At 39.9% G+C, this 26,015-nt stretch overlaps 1 protein-coding gene across 8 annotated transcripts in view; it reads left to right on the forward strand.

The window, feature by feature from the left end:
- DNAH3 (dynein axonemal heavy chain 3) overlaps positions 1–26,015 on the forward strand; it is a 197,738-nt gene that overhangs the window by 53,508 nt on the left and 118,215 nt on the right. For all 8 annotated transcript variants that reach the window (XR_005027501.2, XM_036899295.2, XM_057487004.1 and 5 more), the window contains 6 exons: positions 9,518–9,632; positions 12,369–12,485; positions 13,275–13,454; positions 14,409–14,545; positions 23,818–24,019; positions 25,139–25,231. Coding sequence is in view for 7 of the 8 variants with exons in the window: in XM_036899295.2 (XP_036755190.2) it covers positions 9,518–9,632; positions 12,369–12,485; positions 13,275–13,454; positions 14,409–14,545; positions 23,818–24,019; positions 25,139–25,231 (844 nt within the window). In the remaining variant the exon portion in view is untranslated. The remainder of the gene's footprint in view (positions 1–9,517; positions 9,633–12,368; positions 12,486–13,274; positions 13,455–14,408; positions 14,546–23,817; positions 24,020–25,138; positions 25,232–26,015) is intronic.

The raw sequence follows: 26,015 nt of genomic DNA on the forward strand, positions 1-26,015 counted from the left end.
TTAGTAACCTCCACTTCTGGTGATTAGCCACTGGTGAAGCTTTCATTTCCAACTGCAGAGTTAATGACAGACTATGACTAGAAAATGAGTCAGATTTTATTTCAAAGGGACATTAAAAAAAATCTTGGACTTGATCTCCAAGTCCAGCTCTCTGTGACTTTGGGTAAAACCACTTAACCTTTCTGGACCTCGTTTTCCTCTTTTTTAAATAAACAAACAACAATAACAAACAGCAGAGGCTCTTTGAGCTCTAAAAGTCCATGAAACTTTTTGTCTAATGAAAAATCTCTACACCAGTTTTCTCCTCTTCTCCAAATGTCCCTGGAGTCTGTGTGCAACAATATATACTTTTTGACTTGCTGTTTTTAGGATCAGAGATCCTCTGGACCCTGTTTCTTTGTCCACACTTTCTTCAGAAAGAGAGATAGGGAGATGTCCAGAGAACCTGTTAGGCAGCTGTGTTCAGGTCTAACTCAACATGTATGCTTCTCAGAGCATGGCCCAGACCAGCTGCAGCAGCATCACATGAGAACTCATTAGAAATGCACCTTCTCAAAAGCTCCCTTCTGCTGAATCAGAAGTTCTGGGGCTGGATCTTGCAATCTGTATTGTCCAGGTCAGCACTGTCTAATGCTGGAGCCATATGAGACTATTGAGACCTTGAAATGTAACTATTCTAAATCAGATGTGCTGGAAGTATAAAATACAAGATGGGTTTGAAAGGCTTATTTTTAAAAATGCAAAATATCTAATAAGTTTTAATATTGATTATATCTTAAAGTGATATTTTGGATATACTGCATTAAAATAAATTATTAAAAATTTCAGCTGTTTCTTTTTACTTTTTTAAAAATATGGTTATGAGAAACTTTAAAACAACATGTGGTTCACATTATATTTCAAATGGACAGTGCTGCTCCAGGTGACAGCAATGCACACTGGAGTTTCAGGTCCCCTTCTCCATATGGAGGCAGAATGGGTCTATTCTAAGGTTCCTCAGTCCCCAAATCTCTCTACCCCATAAATACTCCAGTGCCCCACCCCCCAGCAATACCACCATTACCACCCTCTTTAAGGAGCAAGCCTATAGACACATGCATATCTACCAGGTCTACGTTACTTTATTAAGAGACCCCATTTTCTCCCAATAAGATGTTTCTAAGAAATACCAGTTGTTGAACATTTGTGATACACCAAGCATTTTATAAACAGTAACCAGGGTATCCATCACAATAACCTGATGCTCTAGCTAATAATACTATTCACATTTCACAGATTAAATAAGTTGATGAATGATTAGGTAACTAGCCAGAGGCCATAGCTATAACTGAAAGAATGAAGACATGAGCCCAGACTGACTGACTGATCCACAGCCTTAACCATTACTCTTTACTGCCTAAAAAACAACCCCTCTCAGGAGACAGATACCGAGCAATACCCAGCAACTCTGCTGCTCTCTGTGCTGGTGTGCTCGACTGTGACAAATCCTGATGTGGTAATGCTGTGGCCAAGTTGTTTACCTCTGATGCTTTAGTCTCCTTATCTGTAAGATGGGAAGAATAATAGTAGCTGATTATAGTTATTGTAAGGATTATGAGATAAAGCATAGAACCTAAACTGATTTTAGTCCAAGTTCTCAGCTGCCTCATCCTGGTGGGGTGTGACATTCCCTGTCTGCCACCATCCTGTAGTTAATACAGCTTTATCACAGCCCACATTTAATGAGCTTCTTTAGCTCATCTGGGTAAGGGCAGCTCTTGATATACTTCCTGGACTCCCAAACTGATCAGTCCCTTCCCTGTGCAATTATTCATATAATTTTAAGTTGTAAGGCATGTCGCAAGCATTTTATCTTACTTAATTATACCAACAACCCCTCATAATGGCAGCTGAGGACCTAGGGTCTATCATGGTTGTACAGCCAGTCTCCTGGGTTGGCACCTGCCTTTATTAATTGTTCCCTAGGCACACACTCATTTTGGTCATTTCCCAAGCTGATGACCATACTGCCAAGGTCATGGTCTGTCATTCGGCACTGTCTGTGCCTCCTTCAACTACCTACATGAGGGTAAGTGAGGGTTCTCAGCTCTGTTTAGTTGGCCCTGTTTGGCTGACCACACAAGAGCAATTCTCTTGTCCTTCTGACAGAAAGGGGAGAAACACACAGTGGGGGAAGAAGAAACACCAGATTAGGAATCAAAAGAACTGGCATCTAGCTCTGTTTCCAGCTCTCTCTTAGCTATGTGTGTGGCCTTGGATATGTCATTTGCTTCCTCTGGGCTTCAATTTTCTGACCTGTAAGTAAAGACCAGCTGTTCTCTTGGACAGTTGAGGATGCAATTAAAAGACTAGTGCTGAGAGGTGGAGCCAAGATGGTGGCGTGAGTAGAGCAGTGGAAATCTCCTCCCAAAACCACATATATTTTTGAAAATACAACAAATACAACTCTCCCTAAAAGAAAGACCAGAGGACACAGGACAATATCCAGACCACATCCACACCTGCGAGAACCCAGTGCCTCATGAAGGGGGTAAGATACAAGCCGCGGCCTGGCAGGACCCGAGCGCCCCTCACCTCAGCTCCTGGCAGGAGGAGAGGAGTCAGAGCAGGGAGGGAGAGGGAGCCCAGGACTGCTAAACACCCAGCCCCAGCCATCCGCACCGGAGTGCAGGCACACAGTGTGTGCGTGAGGTGCTGGAAACTAGGGAAACAGGACAGTAAGACCTGTGAGCGGGTCCCCGCAGCTGGCACCCCAGGGACAAAGGAAAGCGACTGCTTTTTGAAAGTCTTAAAGGGACAGGAACCCCACAGCAGGACAGAAGCATCCCGGAACACTTAGCCGAGCAGCTGGGAATCCTGGGGAACTCTGGGAACCCTAACCCCCTGTGCAGCAGGGCAGTTCGGAGGCCCCTCAAGGAGATAAACAGCCTCCCGGCCGTTTCCCCTCCAACGCAGCTCCGCCATATCGGAGCAGCAGCCAGAGGCAGGGCACGCCCACAGCAACTGCGGAGCTAAACTCCATGGTGGCTGGGCAAGAATCAGAGGCCCCATCTGAGCACAGCATCCCAGCACAAGCCACTAGAGGTCGCTGTTCTTCCAGGAGAGGAAGGGCACAAACCAACAAGAAGGGACGTTCTCCCAGCCGTCACTTGCCCCAGCTCCGCAAACTATCTCTATCACCATGAAAAGGTAGAATCTGAGACAGACAAAAATCACAGAGGCAACACCTGAGAAGGAGATAGACCTAACCAGTCTTCCTGAAAAATAATTCAAAATAAAAATCATAAACATGCTGACGGAGATGCAGAGAAATATACAAAAGCTAAGGGATGACGTCCAAAGGGAGACTACAGAAGTAAAACAATCTCTGGAAGCATTTATAAGCAGAATGGATACGATGCAAGAGACCATTGATGGAAAAGAAACCACAGAACAGGAACACATAGAAGCTGATGCAGAGAAAGATAAAAAGATCTCCAGGAATGAAACAATATTAAGAGAACTGTGTGACCAATCCAAAAGGAACAATATCCGCATTATAGGGGTACCAGAAGAAGAAGAGAGAAAAAGGGATAGAAAGTGTCTTTGAAGAAATAATTGCTGAGAACTTCCCCAAACCGGGGGAGGAAATAGTTGCTCAGACTACAGAAGCACACAGAACTCCCAACAGAAAGGACCCAAAGAGGATAACACCAAGACACATAATAATTAAAATGGCAAAGATCAAGGACAAGGAAAGAATATTAAAGGCAGTGAGAGAGAGAAAAAAGGTCACCTACAAAGGGAAATCCATCAGGCTATCATCAGACTTCTCAACAGAAACCTTACAGGCCAGAAGAGAATGGCATGATATATTTAATGCAATGAAACAGAAGGGCCTTGAACCAAGGATACTGTATCAAGCACTATTATCATTTAAATATGAAGGAGGGATTAAACAATTTCCAGACAAGCAAAAGTTGAGGGAATTTTCCTCCCACAAACCACCTCTACAGGGCATCTTACAGGGACTGCTCTAGATGGGAGCACTCCTAAAAAGAGCACAGAACAAAACACCCAACATATGAAGAATGGAGGAGGAGGAATAAAAAGGGAGAGAAATAATCATCAGGCTGTGTTTATAATAGCTCAATAAGTGAGTTAAGTTAGACAGTAAGGTAGTAAACAAGCTAACCTTGAACCTTTGGTAACCACGAATCTAAAGCCCGCAATGGCAATAAGTACATATCTTTCAATAATCACCCTAAATGTAAATGGACTGAATGCACCAATCAAAAGACACAGAGTAATAGAATGGATAAAAAAGCAAGACCCATCTATATGCTGCTTACAAGAAACTCACCTCAAACCCAAAGACATGTACAGACTAAAAGTCAAGGGATGGAAAAACATATTTCAGGCAAACAACAGTGAGAAGAAAGCAGGGGTTGCAGTACTAATATCAGACAAAATAGACTTCAAAACAAAGAAAGTAACAAGAGATAAAGAAGGACACTACATAATGATAAAGGGCTCAGTCCGAAAGGAGGATATAACCATTATAAACATATATGCACCCAATACAGGAGCACCAACATATGTGAAACAAATACTAACAGAATTAAAGGAGGAACTAGAAAGCAATGCATTCATTTTGGGAGACTTTAACACACCACTCCCTCCAAAGGACAGATCCACCAGACAGAAAATAAGTAAGGACACAGAGAGACTGAACAACACACTAGAACAGATGGACCTAATAGACATCTATAGAACTCTACATCCAAAAGCAACAGGATACACATTCTTCTCAAGTGCACATGGAACATTCTCCAGAATAGACCACATACTAGGCCACAAAAAGAGCCTCAGTAAATTCAAAAAGATTGAAATCCTACCAACCAACTTTTCAGACCACAAAGGTATAAAACTAGAAATAAATTATACAAAGAAAGCAAAAAGACCCACAAACACAAGGAGGCTTAACAGCATTCTCCTAAATAATCAATGGATCAATGACCAAATTAAAATGGAGATCCAGCAATATATGGAAATAAATGACAACAACAACACAAAGACCCAACTTCTGTGGGATGCAGCAAAAGGAGTCTTAAGAGGAAAGTATATAGCTATCCAGGCATATTTAAAGAAGAAAGAACAATCCCAAATGAATAGTCTAATGTCACAATTATGGAAATTGGAAAAAGAAGAACAAATGAGGCCTAACGTCAGCAAATGAGGGACATAATAAAGATCAGAGAAGAAATAAATAAAATTGAGAAGAATAAAACAATAAAAAAATCAATGAAACCAAGAGCTGGTTCTTCGAGAAAATAAACAAAATAGATAAGCCTCTAGCCAGACTTATTAAGAGAAAAAGAGAGTCAACACACATCAACAGAATCAGAAATGAGAAAGGAAAAATCACGACGGACCCCACAGAAATACAAAGAATTATTAGAGAATACTATGAAAACCTATATGCTAACAAGCTGGAAAACCTAGGAGAAATGGACAACTTCCTAGAAAAATACAACCTTCCAAGACTGACCCAGAAAGAAACAGAAGATCTAAACAGACCAATTCCCAGCAAAGAAATTGAAGTGGTAAGCAAAAAACTACCCAAGAAGAAAACCCCCAGGCCAGATGGATTTACTTCGGAATTTTATCAGACATACAGGGAAGACATAATACCCATTCTCCTTAGAGTTTTCCAAAAAATAGAAGAGGAGGAAATACTCCTAAACTCATTCTATGAAGCCAACATCACCCTAATACCAAAACCAGGCAAAGAGCCCACCAAAAAAGAGAACTACAGACCAATATCCCTGATGAATGTAGATGCAAAAATACTCAACAAAATATTAGCAAACCGAATTCAAAAATACATCAAAAGGATCATACACCATGACCAAGTGGGATTCATCCCAGGCATGCAAGGATGGTACAACATTCGAAAATCCATCAACATCATCCACCACATCAACAAAAAGAAAGACAAAAACCACATGATCATCTCCATAGATGCTGAAAAAGCATCGACAAAATTCAACATCCATTCATGATAAAAACTCTCAACAAAATGGGTATAGAGGACAAGTACCTCAACGTAAGAAATGCCATATACGATAAACCCACAGCCAACATCATACTTAACAGCAAGAAGCTGAAAGCTTTCCCTCTGAGATCGGGAACAAGACGGGATGCCCACTCTCCTCACTGTTATTTAACATAGTACTGGAGGTCCTAGCCATGGCAAATAGACAAAACAAAGAAATACAAGGAATCCCAATTGGTAAAGAAGTTAAACTGTTACTATTTGCAGATAACATGATATTGTACATAAAAAACTCTAAAGACTCCACTCCAAAACTACTAGAACTAATATCTGAATTCAGCAAAGTTGCAGGATACAAAATTAACACACAGAATTTGTGACTTTTCTATACCCTAACAATGAACTAATAGAAAGAGAAATCAGGAAAACAATTCCATTCACAATTGCATCAAAAAGAATAAAATACCTGGGAATAAACCTAACCAAGGAAGTGAAAGACCTATATCCTGAAAATTATAAGATACTCTTAAGAGAAATTAAAAAGGACACTAACAAATGGAAACTCATCCCATGCTCCTGGCTAGGAAGAATTAATATCATCAAAATGGCCATCCTGCCCAAAGCAATATACAGATTCGATGCAATCCCTATCAAACTACCGACAGCATTCTTCAATGAAATGGAACAAATAGTTCAAAAATTCACATGGAACCACCAAAGACCCGAATAGCCAAAGCAATCCTGAGAAGGAAGAATAAAGTGGGGGGATCTTGCTCCCCAACTTCAAGCTCTACTACAAAGCCACAGTAATCAAGACAATTTGGTACTGGCACAAGAACAGAGCCACAGACCAGTGGAACAGAATAGAGACACTCCAGACATTAACCCAAACATATATGGCCAATTAATATATGATAAAGGAGCCATGGACATACAATGGGGAAATGACAGTCTCTTCAACAGATGGTGCTGGCAAAACTGGACAGCTACATGTAAGAGAATGAAACTGGATCATTGTCTAACCCCATACACGAAAGTAAATTCGAAATGGATCGAGGACCTGAATGTAAGTCATGAAACCATAAAACTCTTAGAAAAAAACATAGGCACAAATCTCATGGACATAAACATGAGTGACTTCTTCATGAACATATCTCCCCGGGCAAGGGAAGCAAAAGCAAAAATGAACAAGTGAGACTATATCAAGCTAAAAATCTTCTGTACAGCAAAGGACACCATCAATAGAACAAAAAGGTATCCTACAGTATGGGAGAATATATTCATAAATGACAGATCCGATAAAGGATTGACATCCAAAATATATAAGGAGCTCACACACCTTAACAAACAAAAAGCAAATAATCCAATTAAAAAATGGGCAGAGGAGCTGAAAAGACAGTTCTCTAAAGAAGAAATTCAGATGGCCAACAGACACATGAAAAGATGCTCCACATTGCTTGTCACCAGAGAAATGCAAATTAAAACCACAATGAGATATCACCTCACACCAGTAAGGATTGCCATCATCGAAAAGACAATCAACAACAAATGTTGGCAAGGTTGTGGAAAAAGGGGAAAAAGGGGAACCACTGCTGGTGGGCATGTAAATTAGTTCAACCATTGTGGAAAGCAGTATGGAGGTTCCTCAAAATGCTCAAAATAGAAATACCATTTGACCCAGGAATTCCACTTCTAGGAATTTACCCTAAAAATGCAGCACTCTAGTTTGAAAAAGGCAGATGCACCCCTATGTTTATCGCTGCACTATTTACAACAGCCAAGATATGGAAGCAACCTAAATGTTCATCAGTAGATGAATGGATAAAGAAGATGTGGTACATATACACAATGGAATATTACTCAGGCATAAGAAAAAGACAGATCCTACCATTTGCAACAACATGGATGGAGCTAGAGGGTATTATGCTCAGTGAAATAAGCCAGGTGGAGAAAGACAAGTACCAAATGATTTCACTCATCTGTGGAGTATAAGAACAAAGGAAAACTGAAGGAACAAAACAGCAGCAGAGTCACAGAACCCAAGAATGGACTAATAGTTACCAAAGGGAAAGGGACTGGGGAGGATGTGTGGGAAGGGAGGGATAAGGGTGGGGGAAATAGAAAGGTGGTATTACGATTAGCATGTGTAGTGTGTGTGGGGCACGGGGAGGGCTGTGCAACACAGAGAAGACAAGTAGTGATTTTACAGCATCTTACTATGCTGATGAACAGTGACTGTGTAGGGGTATGTGGGGGGGGACTTGGTGAAGGGGGGAGCCTAGTAAACATAATGTTATTCATGTAATTGTTGATTAATGATACCAAAATAAAATAAATAAATAAATAAATAAAAATAAAAAAAGACAAGTGCTGAGCAGAGAGAATTATGCCTCCTTCTTCCAAGAATGTAAGTATACCTGGATTTAGGACCCAGAGCTCCATGTAAAAACAGGAAAGGAATTTGTCTTCCCCATCTCTCCTTCCCTCTCCCTTTCTATGGAACAGAGGGGCTGTAAACTGATGGATCCAGCCTATCAGGAAAATAGCAGGTGTTTTTTTAAAAGGTAGGAACAGAAAGTGGAACAAAAACCATTACATTAACAGACGTTCTAACATCCAAATAAGAAGTTAGAATAATAGTTCTGGAGAAAATAAGGAAGGAATGGAAATGGAAAAAAAAAAAGAGGTCTTGTTTAAATGGCCTTGAAACAGTGGTTCTCAACTGGGGACAATTTTCTGCCCTCCAACGACATTTGGCAACATCTGGAAACATTTTTGGTTGCCAAAACTGGCAGGGGGCGGGGCCCTAGAGAGTTTGCTTCTGGCATCGAGTGGGTAGAGGCCAGGAGGCTGCTTAACATCTTGCAGTGCCCAGGATGGGACGCCCCCACAGCACGGAAACACCTACCCTATATTAATTTGTCAGGGTTGCTATAGTAAATACAGTAGACTGGGTGGCTTAAACAACAGAAATTTGCTTTCTCACAATTCTGGAGGCTTGAAGTCCAAGAGCAAGGTGTTGGCAGAACTGGTTTCTTCCAAAGCCTCTCTTCTTGGCTTGCAGACGCCTGCCTTCTCTCTGTCCTCACTTGGTCTTCCCTCTGTGTGTGTGTGTGTGTGTCCTAACCTCCTTTTTTTCATAAGAACATCAGTTGTATTGGATTGAATTAGAACCTACTTTAATGATTTCATTTTAACTTAACTACCTCTTTTAAGACCCTCTCTCCACAATAGTATACTGGGGGTTAGGACTTCAACACATGATTTTTGGAGGACACAGCTCAGCCATAACATAGCCTCAGAAGTCACTAGTGTCAAGGGTAAGAAACCCTTCAAAACACTGGATATAATTGGTATATCTTAGAGGAGGATAGTAAATTTTATTGAAACTAAGGATTTTCTCTTATAGCTAAGCAGAATTCCTCCTTTGATGTGTTTTCCCTTCCTCTTGTTAATGTTGTCACTGTGTTCTCTCTTTAGACTGGAGCCCATTAATGCAGCTGCCAGTAAAGAATACTCTCTGGAGAAAAACTTGGAGAAAATGAAATTAGACTGGGTCAACATGACGTTCAACTTCATGAAGTACAGGGACACTGTGAGTTCCATGGCCAATTGTCCAGCCCCCTGAGAGTAGTCCCTTTATCATGTAATAGATTACAGAAGGGATTTGTTCAGAATTGCAGAATTCACAGAGGAAGAGTGCCTAACATCTTTTTAAAAGAATTTATTTTTACTGACATGTAACATTGTGTATATTTAAGGTATACAACATGTTGATCTGATAAATATATATATTGCAGTATGATTACCACAGCATTAGTGAACACCTCTGTCAGGTCATATAATTATTATTACATTTTTATGGTGGGAACAATGAAGATCTAGTCTTTTAAAACTTTTAAGTTTTTAATTCAGTATTGTTATCTATAATCACTATGCTGTGTGTTAGATGGTTTCCTCCTGGCTGCCTTCCTTTGCCAGTCATCCTCCTGCCCAGACACCACTGAAGGGATGCATTTTTGAATGAGAAAGGCCTTTTGATTAAGAGCAATGAAATTTCTCAATGCAAAGTTGCTGAGCAAGCCTCCTGTATTAGTATCTCCTAGGAAGGGCTCCCCAGGACCCTCAGAAGCGTATCTGGGTTAAACAATACTTAGCACTTCTTTTTTTAAAAATTTTTTTATTAAGGTATCATTGATACACACCCTTATGAAGATTTCATATGTAAAAACAATGTGGTTACTACATTCACCCTTATCATCAAGTCCCCACCCATACCCCAATGTAGTCACTGCCCATCAGTGCAGCAAGATGCCACAGATCCACTATGTACTTAGCACTTCTTAAAAAAAAAGAAAAAAATCCAATTGATTCTCCCTGCCTCCCTTCCACCCCCAAATGCCCAGGCATCTGCATTTTTAAGCCACACCTGATTTTTCTAGTGTGCAATACAATTGAGAAGTAAACCCCTAAAGACTCCTGTTACCTCTCTTCTTCCCAGGCTTTATTTTTTTTCTGACTTCTCTCCCCCTTCAGTTTCAATAGTCATGATGCCTTGATACCCCTTAGATAAGAACTATAAATGAGACCTAGTAATTCTACTTCTGGGAATTTACCTGAAGAAAACAAAATCACTAATTCACAAAGCTATATGCACCCCTATGCTTACTGCAGCATTATTTACCATAGCCAAGATATGGAAGCAACCTAAGTGTCCACTGATAGATGAATGGATAAAGAAGATGTGGTACATATATACAATGGGATTTTACTCAGCCACAAAAAAGAATAAAATCTTGCCATGTGTTACAACATAGATGGACGTAGAGGGTATTATGCTAAATGAAATAAGCCAGGCAGAAAAAGACAAATAATGATTTCACTTATATGTGGAATCTAAAAAATAAAGCAAATGAACAAACAAAACAGAAATACACTCATAAACACAGAAAACAGACTGGTTGTTGCCATAAGAGGTGGGGGGATGGGTAAAACAGGTGAAGGGGATAAAGAGGGACAAATATCCAATTATAAAATAAGTCACGAGGATGAATGTACAGCATAGGAAATACAGTCAATCATATTGTAATTTTTTTGTATGTTGATACATGGTAATTATACAAAATGGTGAACATTTTGCAACTTATGTAATTGTCAAATTACTATGATGTACTCCTGAAGCCAATGTAAATTGTATATGAACAATATTTTAATTTAAAAAAAATAAATTTTTAAAGAACTGTAGATAAGCCAGTGGAAGGGAGGAGAACTTGGGCCTTTCCTATCAAGACCAGACCACTGAGGGTGCCAGCAGCTTGGTGGTACTGATCTGATTGGATTAGATATTGCTAGAGGCTGTTGATGAGCAGTTAAGCTGGGGGACCTGGGAATAGCTCAGTTATACTTGACCAATCTCCAGAGGTTTTGATTGACACAACTACAGGCAAAGATCAATAGCAAAAGTGAATGGTGGTACCACTTTATTGAGAGTTAGACACACTTCCCAGTGCAGTGCTACTGGTAAAAGGCAGGTGAGAGAATATATAGTCATGCCAGTTTAACCACCAAGATGCAGGCGTAAAAGAAGTGAGAAAGACCATACCTGCTGCAGGGAGGCAGACCTTTATCAGCTTGCTTACCACAGTGGCCCAGGGGGAAGAGGCCTTTCGTAGAGGCTGACCTTTAAGGCACAGTAACCTTAACTACAAGTGAAATATGGCTCCATAATGTACAAGCAGAGGTTCCCAAACTCTTTTGGCTCATGGCAGCTTCTGTGTCTAAGTACTTTTTTCATGGTTCCCCTTCTTAGTCCAAAAGAAATACCCAATAGCTTTGCTTATGAAGTAATTAGGTTCAAACAACTTAATAAGTATTTGAGTCCTATCAACAAATGTTTGAAAAAAATACATATAAATTGAAAGAAAAAAAAGTTGTATTTCATGTTTTAAATAACCACAGTGATTTGCTGTGAGTTTGTTGCCCTGGGTTACCTCAGCACACAGTTTGGAAACCAAAGGTCTGGGCCTAACCAATCAGATTAGCAGTCGATTCTGAGGGAGGGCCAGGAAAGCAAACAGACAGGGAAGTAAAAAGAACAGAGGGCAGGAGGCAGAACACTTCCTCCCAACCCTAGAAGCTAATTGCAGGTTAGGGCTTGGACCATATTGGATTTCTGCAAAGGAAGTAGAAAATAAATATCTTTAAGAACATTTTCAAGAAAGAGAAATTCTGTCTCCTGCAAGATATAGATTCCTGTCCCACTGGGGTGGAGATCAGCATGGAAAGGAAGCAGTCTTGCGATTTTGATGGGCTGTGGTATCTTTATTTGTAGGATACAAGCATCTTGTGTACAGTTGATGACATTCAGCTACTACTCGATGATCACGTGATAAAGACCCAGACCATGTGTGGCTCCCCATTCATCAAACCAATTGAAGCAGAATGCTGGGTAAGAGGAAATTAGGTTGAGTGTTTCGTGACATCCCAAAGCTCTGGGTTTCTCAGAGGACAGAGAAGGCTTTTAAGTTCACTTAACAAAGAAACTCACTTTCTCCTTATTAGAAAAAAAAAAAGACAAGACTGAAAGCCATAGCCATCTAAGTATGCATATGGCATGCTGAGCCTTTGCAACAGTCTTACAGAAGAGGAGATGATTTGAATACACTGAATAAAAATATATTTGGAAAATATCTTATGGGCTAGTGTAATTTAGAATGTTAACCATACAGGGGTAGAGGTTTGGGCTTCTTTTCTTATTATTTGTGGAAGTGGCATAGGCTAAGGGCACAGACTCTGGAGCCAGACTGCCTGAGTTCATATTCTGGCTCTGGCTCTTATTAGTTGTGTGACCTTGGACAAGTTACTCAAACTGTTGTGTGTCAGTTTCTTCATCTGTAATGTGAGATTTATTGTAATATCTCCCTATATATCTGTTGGATTAACTTGGTTTCACATACATAAAGTGCTCAGATCATGTCACTCAGAGGAATCATTATAACTACTATTATTATTGTATTTATTATTCCACCAGGAAAAGAACTCAATGAGGGCAAGGACTCTTACTTGTTTCTTTCATTGCTGTATCCACATTGCCTGTAACAGTGACCAGAGCATAGGGGGCACTCAATAAGTATTTGTTAAACAAGTGAATGAGTGAATCCATCCATTTGTTCAGTCAGTGGGCCTGTGATGCTCAGTGACAGGTTAATGATACAAACATGAAATGCTAAATTTGCAGAAGTGGGAAGAAAAGCTAGTTCGTGTACAGGAAATTTTGGATGCCTGGTTGAAATGCCAAGCCACCTGGCTGTATCTGGAACCGATCTTCAGTTCAGAGGACATCATAGCCCAGATGCCAGAAGAGGGCAGAAAATTTGCCATTGTTGATAGTTACTGGAAATCACTCATGTCCCAAGCGGTAAGTTTGTACTCCCTAGCACATATCACCGTTAGGAATATGGGGATGCCATACAGATGTTCCTCATTGTGCCATCTTCCCTCATAGCAAAAACTTATAAGTAAACTAGATTTTTTTTAATTTGATATTTTTATAAATTTTTTCCAATTTCAAAAGTTATTGCTGTGTAAATTGGTACAGCCACTATGGTGAGCAGTATGGAGGTTCCTCAGAAAACTAAAAATAGAAATTCCATATGATTCCACTCCTAGGAGTTTACCCAAAGAAAACAAAATCTCTTATTCGAAAAGATACTTGCACCACTGTTTACTGCTGCATTATTTACAGTATTCAAGATATGGAAGCAACCATCCATCAATAGATGAATGGATAAATAAGATGCAGTATATATATACATGATGGAATATTATTTAGCCATAAAAAAGAAATCCTGCCATTTGCAACAACATGGATGGATCTAGAGGTTATTATGCTCAGTGAAATAAGCCAGGTGGAGAAAGACAAATACCATATGATTTAACTTATATGTGGGATCTAAAAAATAAGACAAAACAAAATGAACAAAATAACAGTAGACTCATAGACACTGAGAAGTGACTGGTGGTTACCATGGAGGAGGGGTTGTGGTGGGTGGGTGAGGTGGTTGAGGGGGATAAAGAGGCACAAAAATCTCAGTCATAATATAAGTTGATCACAGAATGGAAGTGCAGCATAGAGAAAATATAGTCACTGGCTCTGTAACATGTTTCTATGTTGATGGATGGTTGGAGTGAGGATTTAATAATGGGTGTAACTGTTGAATCACTGTGTTGTATACTTGAAACCAATGTAACATTGTATATCACCTATGCTTCAATAAAAAAATTCAAACATACATATAAGGAAGTGGAGGCCTTTTTGCAGCCCACCACTGGGAACCGCATGATGATTCTCACCCTTTTTGATGGAACCTAGGTGAAAGATTCCAGGGTTCTGATGGCAGCAGATCAGCCACGGATGTCCGAGAAGCTTCAAGAAGCCAATCTTCTGTTGGAGGACATCCAGAAGGGGCTGAATGATTACTTGGAGAAGAAGAGACTATTTTTCCCCAGGTATTCAGTATTGTTCATTTGTTTGGAGTTGCCCTCTTGACCCATAAATAGGTAGAGTTAAAATTTTCATACTGAGAGTTGGCTTCTACCAATCCCTTCCAGATTCTTTCCTGGTTCTCCATTCCCCAAGAGATGGCTGTCAGGGGTAAGGCATAGTTTCATGGGTATTATTTAAGTGAGTTGAATAGGCACCATTAAGGACCAAATCCACTCTTTGGCCAACCATCAATGTCAAAAACCCAGTTTAAGGGATATAGTAGTGATGATGGAGAGCCTGGACTTCAGAGCTAAACAAACATTGATTCAAGTCACACCCACCTCTTCTACTTATTAATCTTGAGATCTTCAGCAAATCTTCCCAGGCCTTCGGTTCTCCACTGTAAAACAGAGATATAGTAATGTCCCCTACCTGATATATTTATTGTGTAGATCAAGTGAGAAAAGCAGGTAAAGCATTTAGCATCTAGACTGTATTTAAGAAATGTCAGCTAAACTTTTTTGCCATCAACTTTTGTAGTTTCAGGTAGGTATGTTTATCAGTATTTGACTCTTTTTTTCCCACAAGAATCAATATTCCTCTGCATAAAAGTCAAGGTAGTTTTAGAGGGCTACTTCCAGAAAAGAGGGTCCTTACTCATAATATATCCAGGTCTAGTTAATTTGACTCTAATTAGGATGTAAGTTTGACCCCAATTTGCTTTTAAGATAAGTAAATTTTAATGTTCCCTTATATGGAAACAAAGTTAGTTCCCTGTTTTGCACCAAAACAGCAATAACAACAGTGTGGTCTGTTTGGGATTCAGAAATACCCCTGGTATCTATATAGCGTAGCATTGTCCAATAGGAACTTTCTACAATGATGGATATCGTTTATATTTGTACTGGCCATTAGCCACATGTGGATATATAGCACTTTAAATGTGGCTTGTGTGACTGACAAAGTGAATTTTTAATTTCCTTAATATTAGTTTTTTAATGTAAATACCTGTGGCTAATGCTTTCGGTATTGGACAACACCGATATACACATATAATGGAAGGAAACTCAATTTCGAAGTACATAACTTAGGAAGAGGAAACCCCTGAGATTTGGGTTCCTACTCTTATGCCCACTATTGTTATTCCTAATAAAAAATATGAATAATAGCCATCATTAGTACAGCATTTACCACATGCCAGGACATGGCTCTAAGTGCTTTCCACGTATTAACTTATTTAGTCTCACAATAATCCTATGAGGCTGGAAGCATTATCTCCCTGACCCCGCCCCTCACCACCCCTTTTTACAAATGAGGAAATGGTAACTTGCCAAAACACAAAACTGGTAAATAGACAAGCTAGAAATCAAATCTGGTAGTCTGGATAAGATACTCAATTATTTAGCTTTTCTGAACTGCATTTTCTTCCTAAATCACACAAACACACAAATATCTCAATATTTCTTTATACAATTTTTTATTAAGGTATTATTGATATACACTCTTATGAAGGTTTCACATGAAAAACAATGTGGTCACTACATTCACCTATATTATCAAGTATCCCCCCCAAACCCCACTGCAGTCACTGTCCATCAACGCAGCAAGATGCCACAGAGTCACCACTTGTCTTCTCTGTGCCACACTGTCTTTCCCATGATCCCCTCCATACCATGTGTACCGATCATAATACCCCTCAATCCCCTTCTCCCTCCCTCCCCACCCATCCTCCCCCACCCCTCCCTTTTGGTAACTGCTAGTCCCTTCTTGGAGTTTGTGAGTCTGCTGCTGTTTTGTTCTTTTGCTTCATTATTATACTCCACAAATGAGGGAAATCATTTGGTACTTGTCTTTCTCTGCCTGACTTAATTTCACTGAGCATAATACCCTCCAGCTCCATCCATGTTGTTGCAAATGGTAGGGTCTGTTTCATTTTTATGGCTGAAGAGTATTCCATTGTGTATATGTACCACATCTTCTTTATCCATTCATCTACTGATGGACACTTAGGTTGCTTCCATATCTTGGCTATTGTAAATAGTGCTGCAATAAACATAGGGGTGCATATGTCTTTTTGAATCTGAGAACTTGTATTCTTTGGGTACATTTCTAGGAGGGGAATTTCCAGGTCAAGAGGTATTTCTATTTTTAGTTTTTTGAGGAACCTCCATATTGCTTTCCACAATGGTTGAACTAGTTTACATTCCCACCAGCAGTGTAGGAGGTTGCCCCTTTCTCCATGTCCTCACCAGCATTTGTTGTTCTTAGTCTTTTCAATGCTGGCCATCCTAACTGGTGTGAGGTGATATCTCATTGTGGTTTTAATTTGCATTTTCCTGATAATTAACGATGTGGAGCATTTTTTCATGTGCCTCTTGGCCATCTGAATTTCTTTGGTGAATTGTCTGTTCATATCCTCTGCCCATTTTTTAATTGGGTTATTTGCTTTTTGGTTGTTGAGGTGTGTGAGTTCTTTATATATTTTGGATGTTAATCCCTTGTCAGATATGTTGTTTACCAATATGTTCTCCCATACTATAGGATGCCTTTTTGTTCTGCTGATGGTGTCCTTTGCCGTACAGAAGCTTTTTAGTTTGATGAAGTCCCATGTGTTCATTTTTTATTTTGTTTCCCTTGCTCAAGGAGATGCGTTCAGGAAGAAGTTGCTCATGTTCATATTCAGGATATTTTTGCCTATGTTGTCTTTTAAGAGTTTTATGGTTTCATGACTTACATTCAGGTCTTTGATCCATTTCGAGTTTACTTTTGTATATGGGGTTAAACAATAATCCAGTTTCATTCTCTTGCATGTAGCTGTTCAGTTTTGCCAACACCAACTGTTGAAGAGGATGTCATTTCCCCATTGTATATACATGGCTCCTTTATCATATATTAATTGACCATATATGCTTGGGTTTATATCTGGGATTTCTAGTCTGTTCCATTGGTCTATTGTTCTGGTCTTGTGCCAGCCCCAAATTGTCTTGATTACTGTGGCTTTGTACTGAAGCTTGAAGTTGGGGCATGTAATCCCCCCCGCTTTATTCTTCCTTCTCAGGATTGCTTTGGCTATTTGGGGTCTTTTGTGGTTCCATATGAATTTTAGAATGATTTTTCTCTAGTTCATTGAAGAATGCTGTTGGTATTTTGATAGGGATTGCACTGAATCTGTAGATTGCTTTAGGCAGGATGGCCATTTTAACAATATTAAATCTTTCTATCTATGAACACGGGATGTGTTTCCATTTATTGGTATCTTCTTTAATTTCTCTCATGATTGTCTTGTAGTTTTCAGCATATAGGTCTTTCACTTCCTTGGTTAGGTTTATTCCTAGGTATTTTGTTCTTTTTGATGCAATTGTGAATGGAATTGATTTTTCTGATTTCTCTTTCTGCTAGTTCATCATTAGTGTATAGGAATGCAATAGATTTCTGTGTATTAATTTTGTATCCTGAAACTTTACTGAATTCAGATATTAGATCTGGTAGTTTTGGAGTGGATCCTTTAGGGTTTTTTATGTACAATATCATGTCATCTGCAAATAGTGACACTTTCACTTCTTTACCAATCTGGATGCCTTTTATTTCTTTGTATTCTCTGATTGCTGTGGCTAGGACCTCCATTACTCTGTTGAATAAAAGTGGGGAGAGTGGGCATCCTTGTCTTATTCCTGATCCTAAAGGAAAAGCTTTCAGCTTGTTGCTGTTCAGTATGATATTGGCTGTGGGTTTGTTTTATATAGCCTTTATTATGTTGAGGTGTTTGCCCTCTATACCCATTTTGTTGAGAGTTTTTATCATGAATGGATATTGCATTTTGTCGAATGCTTTTCAGCATCTATGGAGATGATCATATGGTTTTTGTCCTTTTTTGTTGATGTGGTGGATGATGTTGATGGATTTTCTAATGTTATACCATCCTTGCATCCCTGGAATAAATCCTACTTGATCATGATGTATGATCTTTTTTATGTATTTTTGAATTCAGTTTGCTAATATTTTGTTGAGTATTTTTGCATCTATGTTCATCAGGGATATTGGTCTGTAATTTTCATTTTTTGTGGTATCTTTGCCTGGGTTTGGTATTAGAGTGATGCTGGCCTCATAGAATGAGTTTGGAAGTATTCCCTCCTCTTCTACTTTTTGGAAAACTGTAAGGAGGATGAGTACTAGGTCTTCACTAAATGTTTGATAAAATAAAGCAGTGAAGCATCTGGTCCAGGGGTTTTGTTCTTAGGTAGTTTTTTGATTACCAATTCAATTTCATTGCTGGTAATTGGTCTTTTCAGATTTTCTGTTTCTTCCTGGGTCAGTCTTGAAGGTTGTATTTTTCTAGGAAGTTGTCCATTTCTTCTAGGTTATCCAGTTTGTTAGCATATAATTTCATAGTATTCTCTCATAATTCTTTGTATTTCTGTGGTGTCTGTAGTGTTTTTTCCTTTCTCATTTCTGATTCTGTTTATGTGTGTAGACTCTCTTTTTTTCTCTATGAGTCTGGCTAGGGGTTTATCTATTTTGTTTATTTTCTCAAAGAACCAGCTTCTACTTTCATTGATTCTTTCTATTGTTTTATTCTTCTCAATTTTATTTACTTCAGCTCTAATCTTTATTATGTCCATCCTTCTACTGACTTTGGGCCTCATTTATTCTTCTTTTTCTAGTTTCATTAATTGTGAGTTTAGACTGTTCATTTGGGGTTGTTCTTCTTTCCTGAGGTAGGCCTGTATTGCAATATACTTTCCTCTTAGCACAGCCTTGGCTGCATCCCACAGATTTTGCAGTGTTGAATTATTGTTGTCGTTTGTCTCCATTTATTGCTTGATCTCTGTTTTATTTGGTCATTGATCCATTGGTTATTTAGGAGCATGTTGTGAAGCCTCCTTGTGTTTGTGGGATTTTTCATTTTCTTTGCATAATTTATTTCTAGTTTCATACCTTTGTGGCCTGAGAAACTGATTGGTACAATTTCAGTCTTTTTAAATTTACTGAGGCTCTTTTTGTGGCCTAGTATATGATCTACTCTTGAAAATGTTCCATGTGCACTTGAGACGAATGTGTATTCTGCTGCTTTTGGGTGTAGAGTTCTGTAGATGTCTGTTAGGTCCATCTGTTCTAACGTGTTGTTCAGTGCCTCTGTCTCCTTACTTATTTACTGTCTGGTTGATCTGTCCTTCAGAGTGAGTGGAGTGTTGACGTCTCCTAGAATCAATGCATTGCATGCTATTTCCCCTTTTAATTCAGTTAGTATATGTTTCACATATGTAGGTGCTCCTGTGTTGGGAGCATAGATATTTATAATTGTTATATCTTCTTGTTGGATTGACCCCTTTATCATTATGTACTGTCCTTCTTTGTCTCTTGTGACTTTCTTTGTTTTGAAGTCTATTTTGTCTGATACAAGTACTGCAACTCCTGCTTTTTTTTCTGTATTAGTTGCATGAAATATCTTTTTCCGTCCCTTTACTTTCAGTCTGTGTATGTCTTTGAGTTTGAAGTGAGTCTTTTGTAGGCAGCATATAGATGGGTCTTGTTTTTTTATCCATCCAGTGACTGTGTCTTTTGATAGTTGCATTCAGACCATTTAAATTTAGTGTGATTATCAATAGCTGTGTACTTATTGCCATCGTAGGCTTTAGATTTTTGGTTACCAAAGGTTCAAGGGTAACTTCCTTACTATCTAACAGTCTAATGTAGCTCACTTAGTATGCTATTACAAACACAATCTAAAGGTTCTTTTTTTCCCCTCCTTTTTCTTCCTCCTCCATTCTTTATATGTTACGTATCATATTCTGTACTCTTTGTCTATCCCTTGACTGACTTTGGCAGTGGTTGATTTAAATTTGCATCTGCTTAGTAGTTAATTGTTCTACTTTCTTTATTGTAGTTTTATTTCTTCTGGTGATAGCTATTTAGCCTTAGGAGCACCTCAATCTATAGCTATCCCTCCAAAATACACTGTAGAGACAGTTTGGGGGAGGTAAATTCTCCAAGCTTTTGCTTATCTGGAAATTGTTTAATTCCTCCTTCAAATTTAAATGATAATATTGCCAGGTAAAGTATTCTTGGTTCGAGGCCCTTCTGCTTCATGGCATTAAATACATTATGCCACTCCCTTCTGGCCTATAATGTTTCTGTTGAGAAATTTGATGATAGCCTGATGGGTTTTCCTTTGTATGTGATCTCTTTTCTCTCTGGCTGCTTTTAATAGTCTGTCCTTTTCCTTGATCTTTGCCATTTTAATTATTGTATGTCTTGGTGTTGTCTTCCTTGGGTCCCTTGTGTTGGGAGATCTGTGCACCTCCATGGCATGAGAGACTATCTCCTTCCCCAGATTGGGGAAGTTTTCAGCAATGACCTCCTCGAAGACACTTTGTATGCCTTTTTCTCTCTTCTTCTTCTTCTGGTGCCCCTATGATACGAATATTGTTCTGTTTGGATTGGTTGCACAGTTCTCATAATATTCTTTCTTTCCTAGAGATCATTTTTTCTCTCAGTGCCTCAGCTTTTTTTGTATTCCTTTTCTCTAATTTCTATTTCGTTTACCGTCTCCTCCAGTATATCTAATCTGCTTTTAAGTCCCTCGATTGTATGTTTCATTTCTGATACTGTATTCTGTAATGATTGGATCACCGTCTGGAATTCTTCCCTGAGTTCTTGAATATTTTTCTGTACCTCCAGGAACATGTTTATGATTTTTATTTTGAAATCTCTTTCAGGAAGATTGATTAGTTCAGTCTCGTTCAGTCTCACTCGACCCTTTTTCTGGTGTTTGTGGGATTTTCATTTGAACCAGGTTCCTTTGACATTTCATTCTTGTATATGGTGCCCTCTAGTGCCCAGAAGCTCTACTCTCTTGACCTTCTCAGCCCCTGGAGCAATGTTGGGTGTTGCAGAGGACTGGGTCTGGTGCCTGCGGGGAGGAAAGAGCTGTTTCCTATTTCCCGGCTGCTATACCTGTCTCCACTGCCAGAACCAGTGGGCTGAGCACACAGGTGTAAACCTCTGTGCTTTGTGCTTGTAGCTACCATAGATGGGGCTTCTCTCTGGCTGGCCTGATGCCAGGGCAGGGACTGCTGGTTTGCGAGCCAGGTGCAGTCTGCCCAGAAGGAAGGCGCAGCTAGCTGTGTATCACAGTGGGAGGCCTTGGAGCTGCATAGCCAGCCAAGGGAATGGAGTCCCTGAAGCTCCTGAAAGTTACTAACCTGCTGGACAGAGTGTGTTCAGACAATTTTGTCCACCTGTCCTTTCTACTGAGCAGTAAGCTCTGTGCAATCCTTGCCCCTTTTGCAGCCCTCCCACTCTTAGGAAGTCTCTCACACTGCCTGCCTTTATTTTGTCCCATAGCAGTTGGATGTGGATCCCTGTTTTCCATAAGCAGTTGGAATCTCAGTGTCTCCAGGTATTCCACCTATCTTAGCTTTCCAATCCCACTAATCTCCAGAGCACCATGCAATGTAGGTTTGTGCTCCCAGAGCAGATCTCCAGGGATAGGTTTTCAGCAGTCACAGGCCTCCACTCCCTCCCCACTCTGTTTCTCTTCCTCCTGCTGGTGAGCTGGGGTGGGGGAAAGGTTTGGGTCCCTACAGATCATGGCTTTTTTACGTTACCTTGTTCCATGAGGTCTGTTCTTATCTTCAGGTGTATGCAGTCTGGCGCAGCCTTCTTTCCTGTTGCTTTTTCAGGCTTAGTTGTATTAATTATATTTTCATATTATACATGGTTTTGGGAGGAGGCCTCTGTCTCACCTCTCATGCTGTCATCTTTAATCTCTGCAATATCTCTATTTTTTAATACATTTTTATGGAATAAAATCAAGTACTCTCACCAAACACTTTGAAAATATTATTTATAGCCACATATTTGAAATTAATCTATCTTAAAAATAGAGTGCTAAATCATTATTTTAATTTTACATTATACAAATATTGTAATTATTACTTTTATGGCCATTGAGATTTATTACCACACATGGTAAATCCATAGAGATCACCAGTTTGAATTTCATTTGGATGTAAGAGAAACTGACATCTTCATTAGATGTTGTCAGCCAACAGTTACTTTTGGAGGTCTTCCTACCTATTTAACACTGCACCTACAGTATATTAGTTTGCTTTGCTGCATAACAAACCACTCCAAAACTTAGAAGCTTAAAACAGGAACTATTTGTTTTAGCCACAATTCTATGGGTTGGCAAAATGGGCTGGGCTCAGCTGGGCAGTTCTGGTGTTGTCAGGGCTCTCTTACGTGTCTGCAGTCTGCTGGCAATTGATAGCCTCAATCATTTGTCTGGTGGTTGACTTCCTGTTGGCCAGGGCAGCTGGGATAGTTGGGCTGCATATCTTTAGTCTGGGTTTATTCACATGATGGCAGCTGCAGGGTTCCCAAGAGCAGCAAGAATGGAAGCTTCAAGGCTCCCTGAGGTCTAGGCTTAGAACTTGCACAAACTCATGTTTACCAGTCTGTTGGCTGAAGCAAAACACAGGGCCAGGCCAGGTTCAAGAGATGTGAAAATAGACTCCACCTCTTGATGGGAGTTGCTGCAATTGTTGTGGCTATTTTTTAATCCACTCTATACAGTGAAGATCATGATCATATGGCCCCTCCATTAGGCACATTGCAGGCTCCTGGTCACTTCAGATATCCCTTAAACATTTAATGAAGGTTTGCTGTTTCTGCCTCAGGGCCTAAGTAAGGGAACAAGGTTATCTTATTATTTCTAATTTAAGGTATGGTAAAGGCCTCTACATGTAGATAGGTTCATTGTTACCATGTACTTCTTATTTCTCACCAGCATTTTCTGTCATGCCTAGAAATAAGACAAGGAAGTCTCTCTATTCTCCTCTCACTCAGTAGTTCTCAACACTGACTGAATATTAGAGTGGCCTGGGATTTTTGAAAATATATATCTCCAGACCCAACCCCAGATTGTATTAGAATGTCTGGGCAGTGGGACCATGGCATTGGGATTTCTTATAAGCTCCATGGGTGATTCACAAGTGCAGCCAAGGTTGAGAACATCTGCTCTACCCAGTTTCTTTAATCTGGTAGCACCCCACCCCCAAACCATATTAAACTCACATAGACTAGCTTTTATCCTTTCTCTTGCTCTGAGACTAAACCATGCCCACCCTCTATGCCCTAGATGAAAAGTGGTGAAGGGGAGTGGGCCTTAGAGAACTCTCTAGAACATAGCTGGTATTCACCAGGGTGTCATCTGCCTATCAGAGAGGATTACCTTGTTGGGAAAAAAGTTCTCAAGAGATTCCAATTACTATCTTCCTTTGCTTTGGAATAGGTTCTTCTTCCTGTCAAATGATGAACTGCTAGAGATCTTATCAGAGACAAAGGATCCCTTTCGAGTGCAGCCACACTTGAAGAAATGCTTTGAAGGAATCGCCAAGCTGGAGTTTACAGACAGTCTGGAGATTGTGGGCATGATCAGCTCAGAAAAAGAAACCGTTCCTTTCAAACAGAAAGTCTATCCGATTCAAGCCAAAGTAACTCTCTCCCTACCCACTTTTGGTTCCTTTCTCCCTAACAGAGCAAAAGAGAGAGGCAGGGAACACTTTGGTTAAGCATTTGGACTCGAGTTCCAGAACTGCCTGGGTGTTCAACACCTTGGTTCCACAACTTAATGACTGGGTGACTTTGGGAAGATAGGCAGTCTTTCTGAATCTCAGCTTTCCCATCTCTAAGATGAGAATTATACTGCAATCCACATGACACACTAAATTTGTGGAAAGACTTCAGCCAAACTTGATGTGGAGGCAGTAACATAGCAGGAATCACATCTAAACAACTGATGCTGCTCAGATCTCCATGAGCAGAGTCCAGTTAAATGTAATCTAGGGTCAGACACCTTGCTGGGGTCAATAAAATATGGAATCAATGCCATTTAACTCATGTTTTCATACATGTGTCCTTATATAATAGGTAAAATGTAAATTACTTCCACTCTTGCTGAACAGCACAACAGCGTTGAGTGGAAATATACAAGCACTCTCGCCTCACATTGTTGACCATTTTTGTCACCTGCACATATAAGTTGCAATACCCAGGAGTCATGTCACCAAACTGGACACCAGCCAGCTAACAGGCTTCTGAAGTCAACATCTACAGTTACCTGAAATTCTAAAACTGAGTAATTTCTTCACATTTGAGTTCCTTGTAGAGTTTTAAAAAAGTCCAAATGCCCAGGCGGCAACCCGTATCAATTAAGTCGGAATATCTGGGCGAGGGAGTTAGGCATCCCTGTTTTTTAAAGATCTCTAGATGATTCCATTGCACAGCAAAGTTTGGGAACCCCTGGAATAATGCAAGAATTAGAACTGTTCATTAGAAATGAGGAATTTATTTTAAGAACTGAAACATAAATGTGTCATTTGCCTCCTGAGAAGTTGCCTGTTTCAGAAAATAACATGAAAGCAATGCATGTTAAGAATCTCCTTTGTTCCTTTTATGTGATATCCTGGAACACAATGAATAAATACAGAATATTGACTTGAAGGGATATCAAGCCTGTGGCCTCCCTCCAGTCCTGTCCAGAGAGAAAGCTGGGTTCCCTCCCCCTGGGCGTGGCTCTCTGTTGCTACCTCCCTTTTTGTGTCTCCCCACAGGGCATGGTAGAGAAGTGGCTCCAGCAGGTGGAGCAGATGATGGTTGCCAGCATGCAGGAAGTTATTAGACTTGGGATTGAAGCATATGTGCAGGTAAGTGAGAATTGGGGCACATGTGCCACAGTGTTGGTACAGCAACAAGATCTTTGAGAAGGTTAAATCAATCAGTTTTAACCTCCACTCTGTCTTCTCCCAAAACCCATCTCAATCCTGCTGGGAAACACCTGACCCCTCTAAGTCCTGGGACAATGTAAGTATTTCTGGTGAGACTTTTGCAGTTAGAAGCCAGTGACACAAGAGCAGATGGTTGGCCAGAACCTCTGGTTGCAACTGGCCAGTTTTTTCTGTGAGTGAAATGATGATGTGAGATCTATTTAGAGCCCCTTCCAATTAAGCATCCTCCCTCCCAGGCTATTCATTTATATTACACATGCCCTGAAAGACACAATTCTTCAAGCTCCCAAAGCTTTAGGGGAAACAGGTGTCAGAAGGACTAAGAGAAAGAACCAGTCACAAATCAGTCTTTACCCAGCTTCTACCAAGTCTAATGTTGGCAGACTAGATCTTTAGTCTCCCCACCTTTAGGTGCCTTTTCTTCTTACTTTTAGGACCCTCCCCCATTCCCAGGACCTTTCAACACCTTCCCAGGAGAGTACTGGGGACTGACCCTGCTGTCCCTCTCAGTAATATTTGCATTGCATATGAAAAGCCAATCCTTTGCCCTATGATGTATTTTTAAATAAAAAATTAAAGAAAAATAGCTATTTAAGTGAAATTATTTCATACACTTGCTGTATAGCAAGAGTCAGAAAACTTTTTCTGTAAAAGGCCAGATAGTGTTTTCAACTCTGCAGGCTATACACACTGTCACACTATT

Source organism: Manis pentadactyla, chromosome 10, assembly GCF_030020395.1.
Source record: "Manis pentadactyla isolate mManPen7 chromosome 10, mManPen7.hap1, whole genome shotgun sequence".
NCBI lineage: Eukaryota > Metazoa > Chordata > Mammalia > Pholidota > Manidae > Manis > Manis pentadactyla.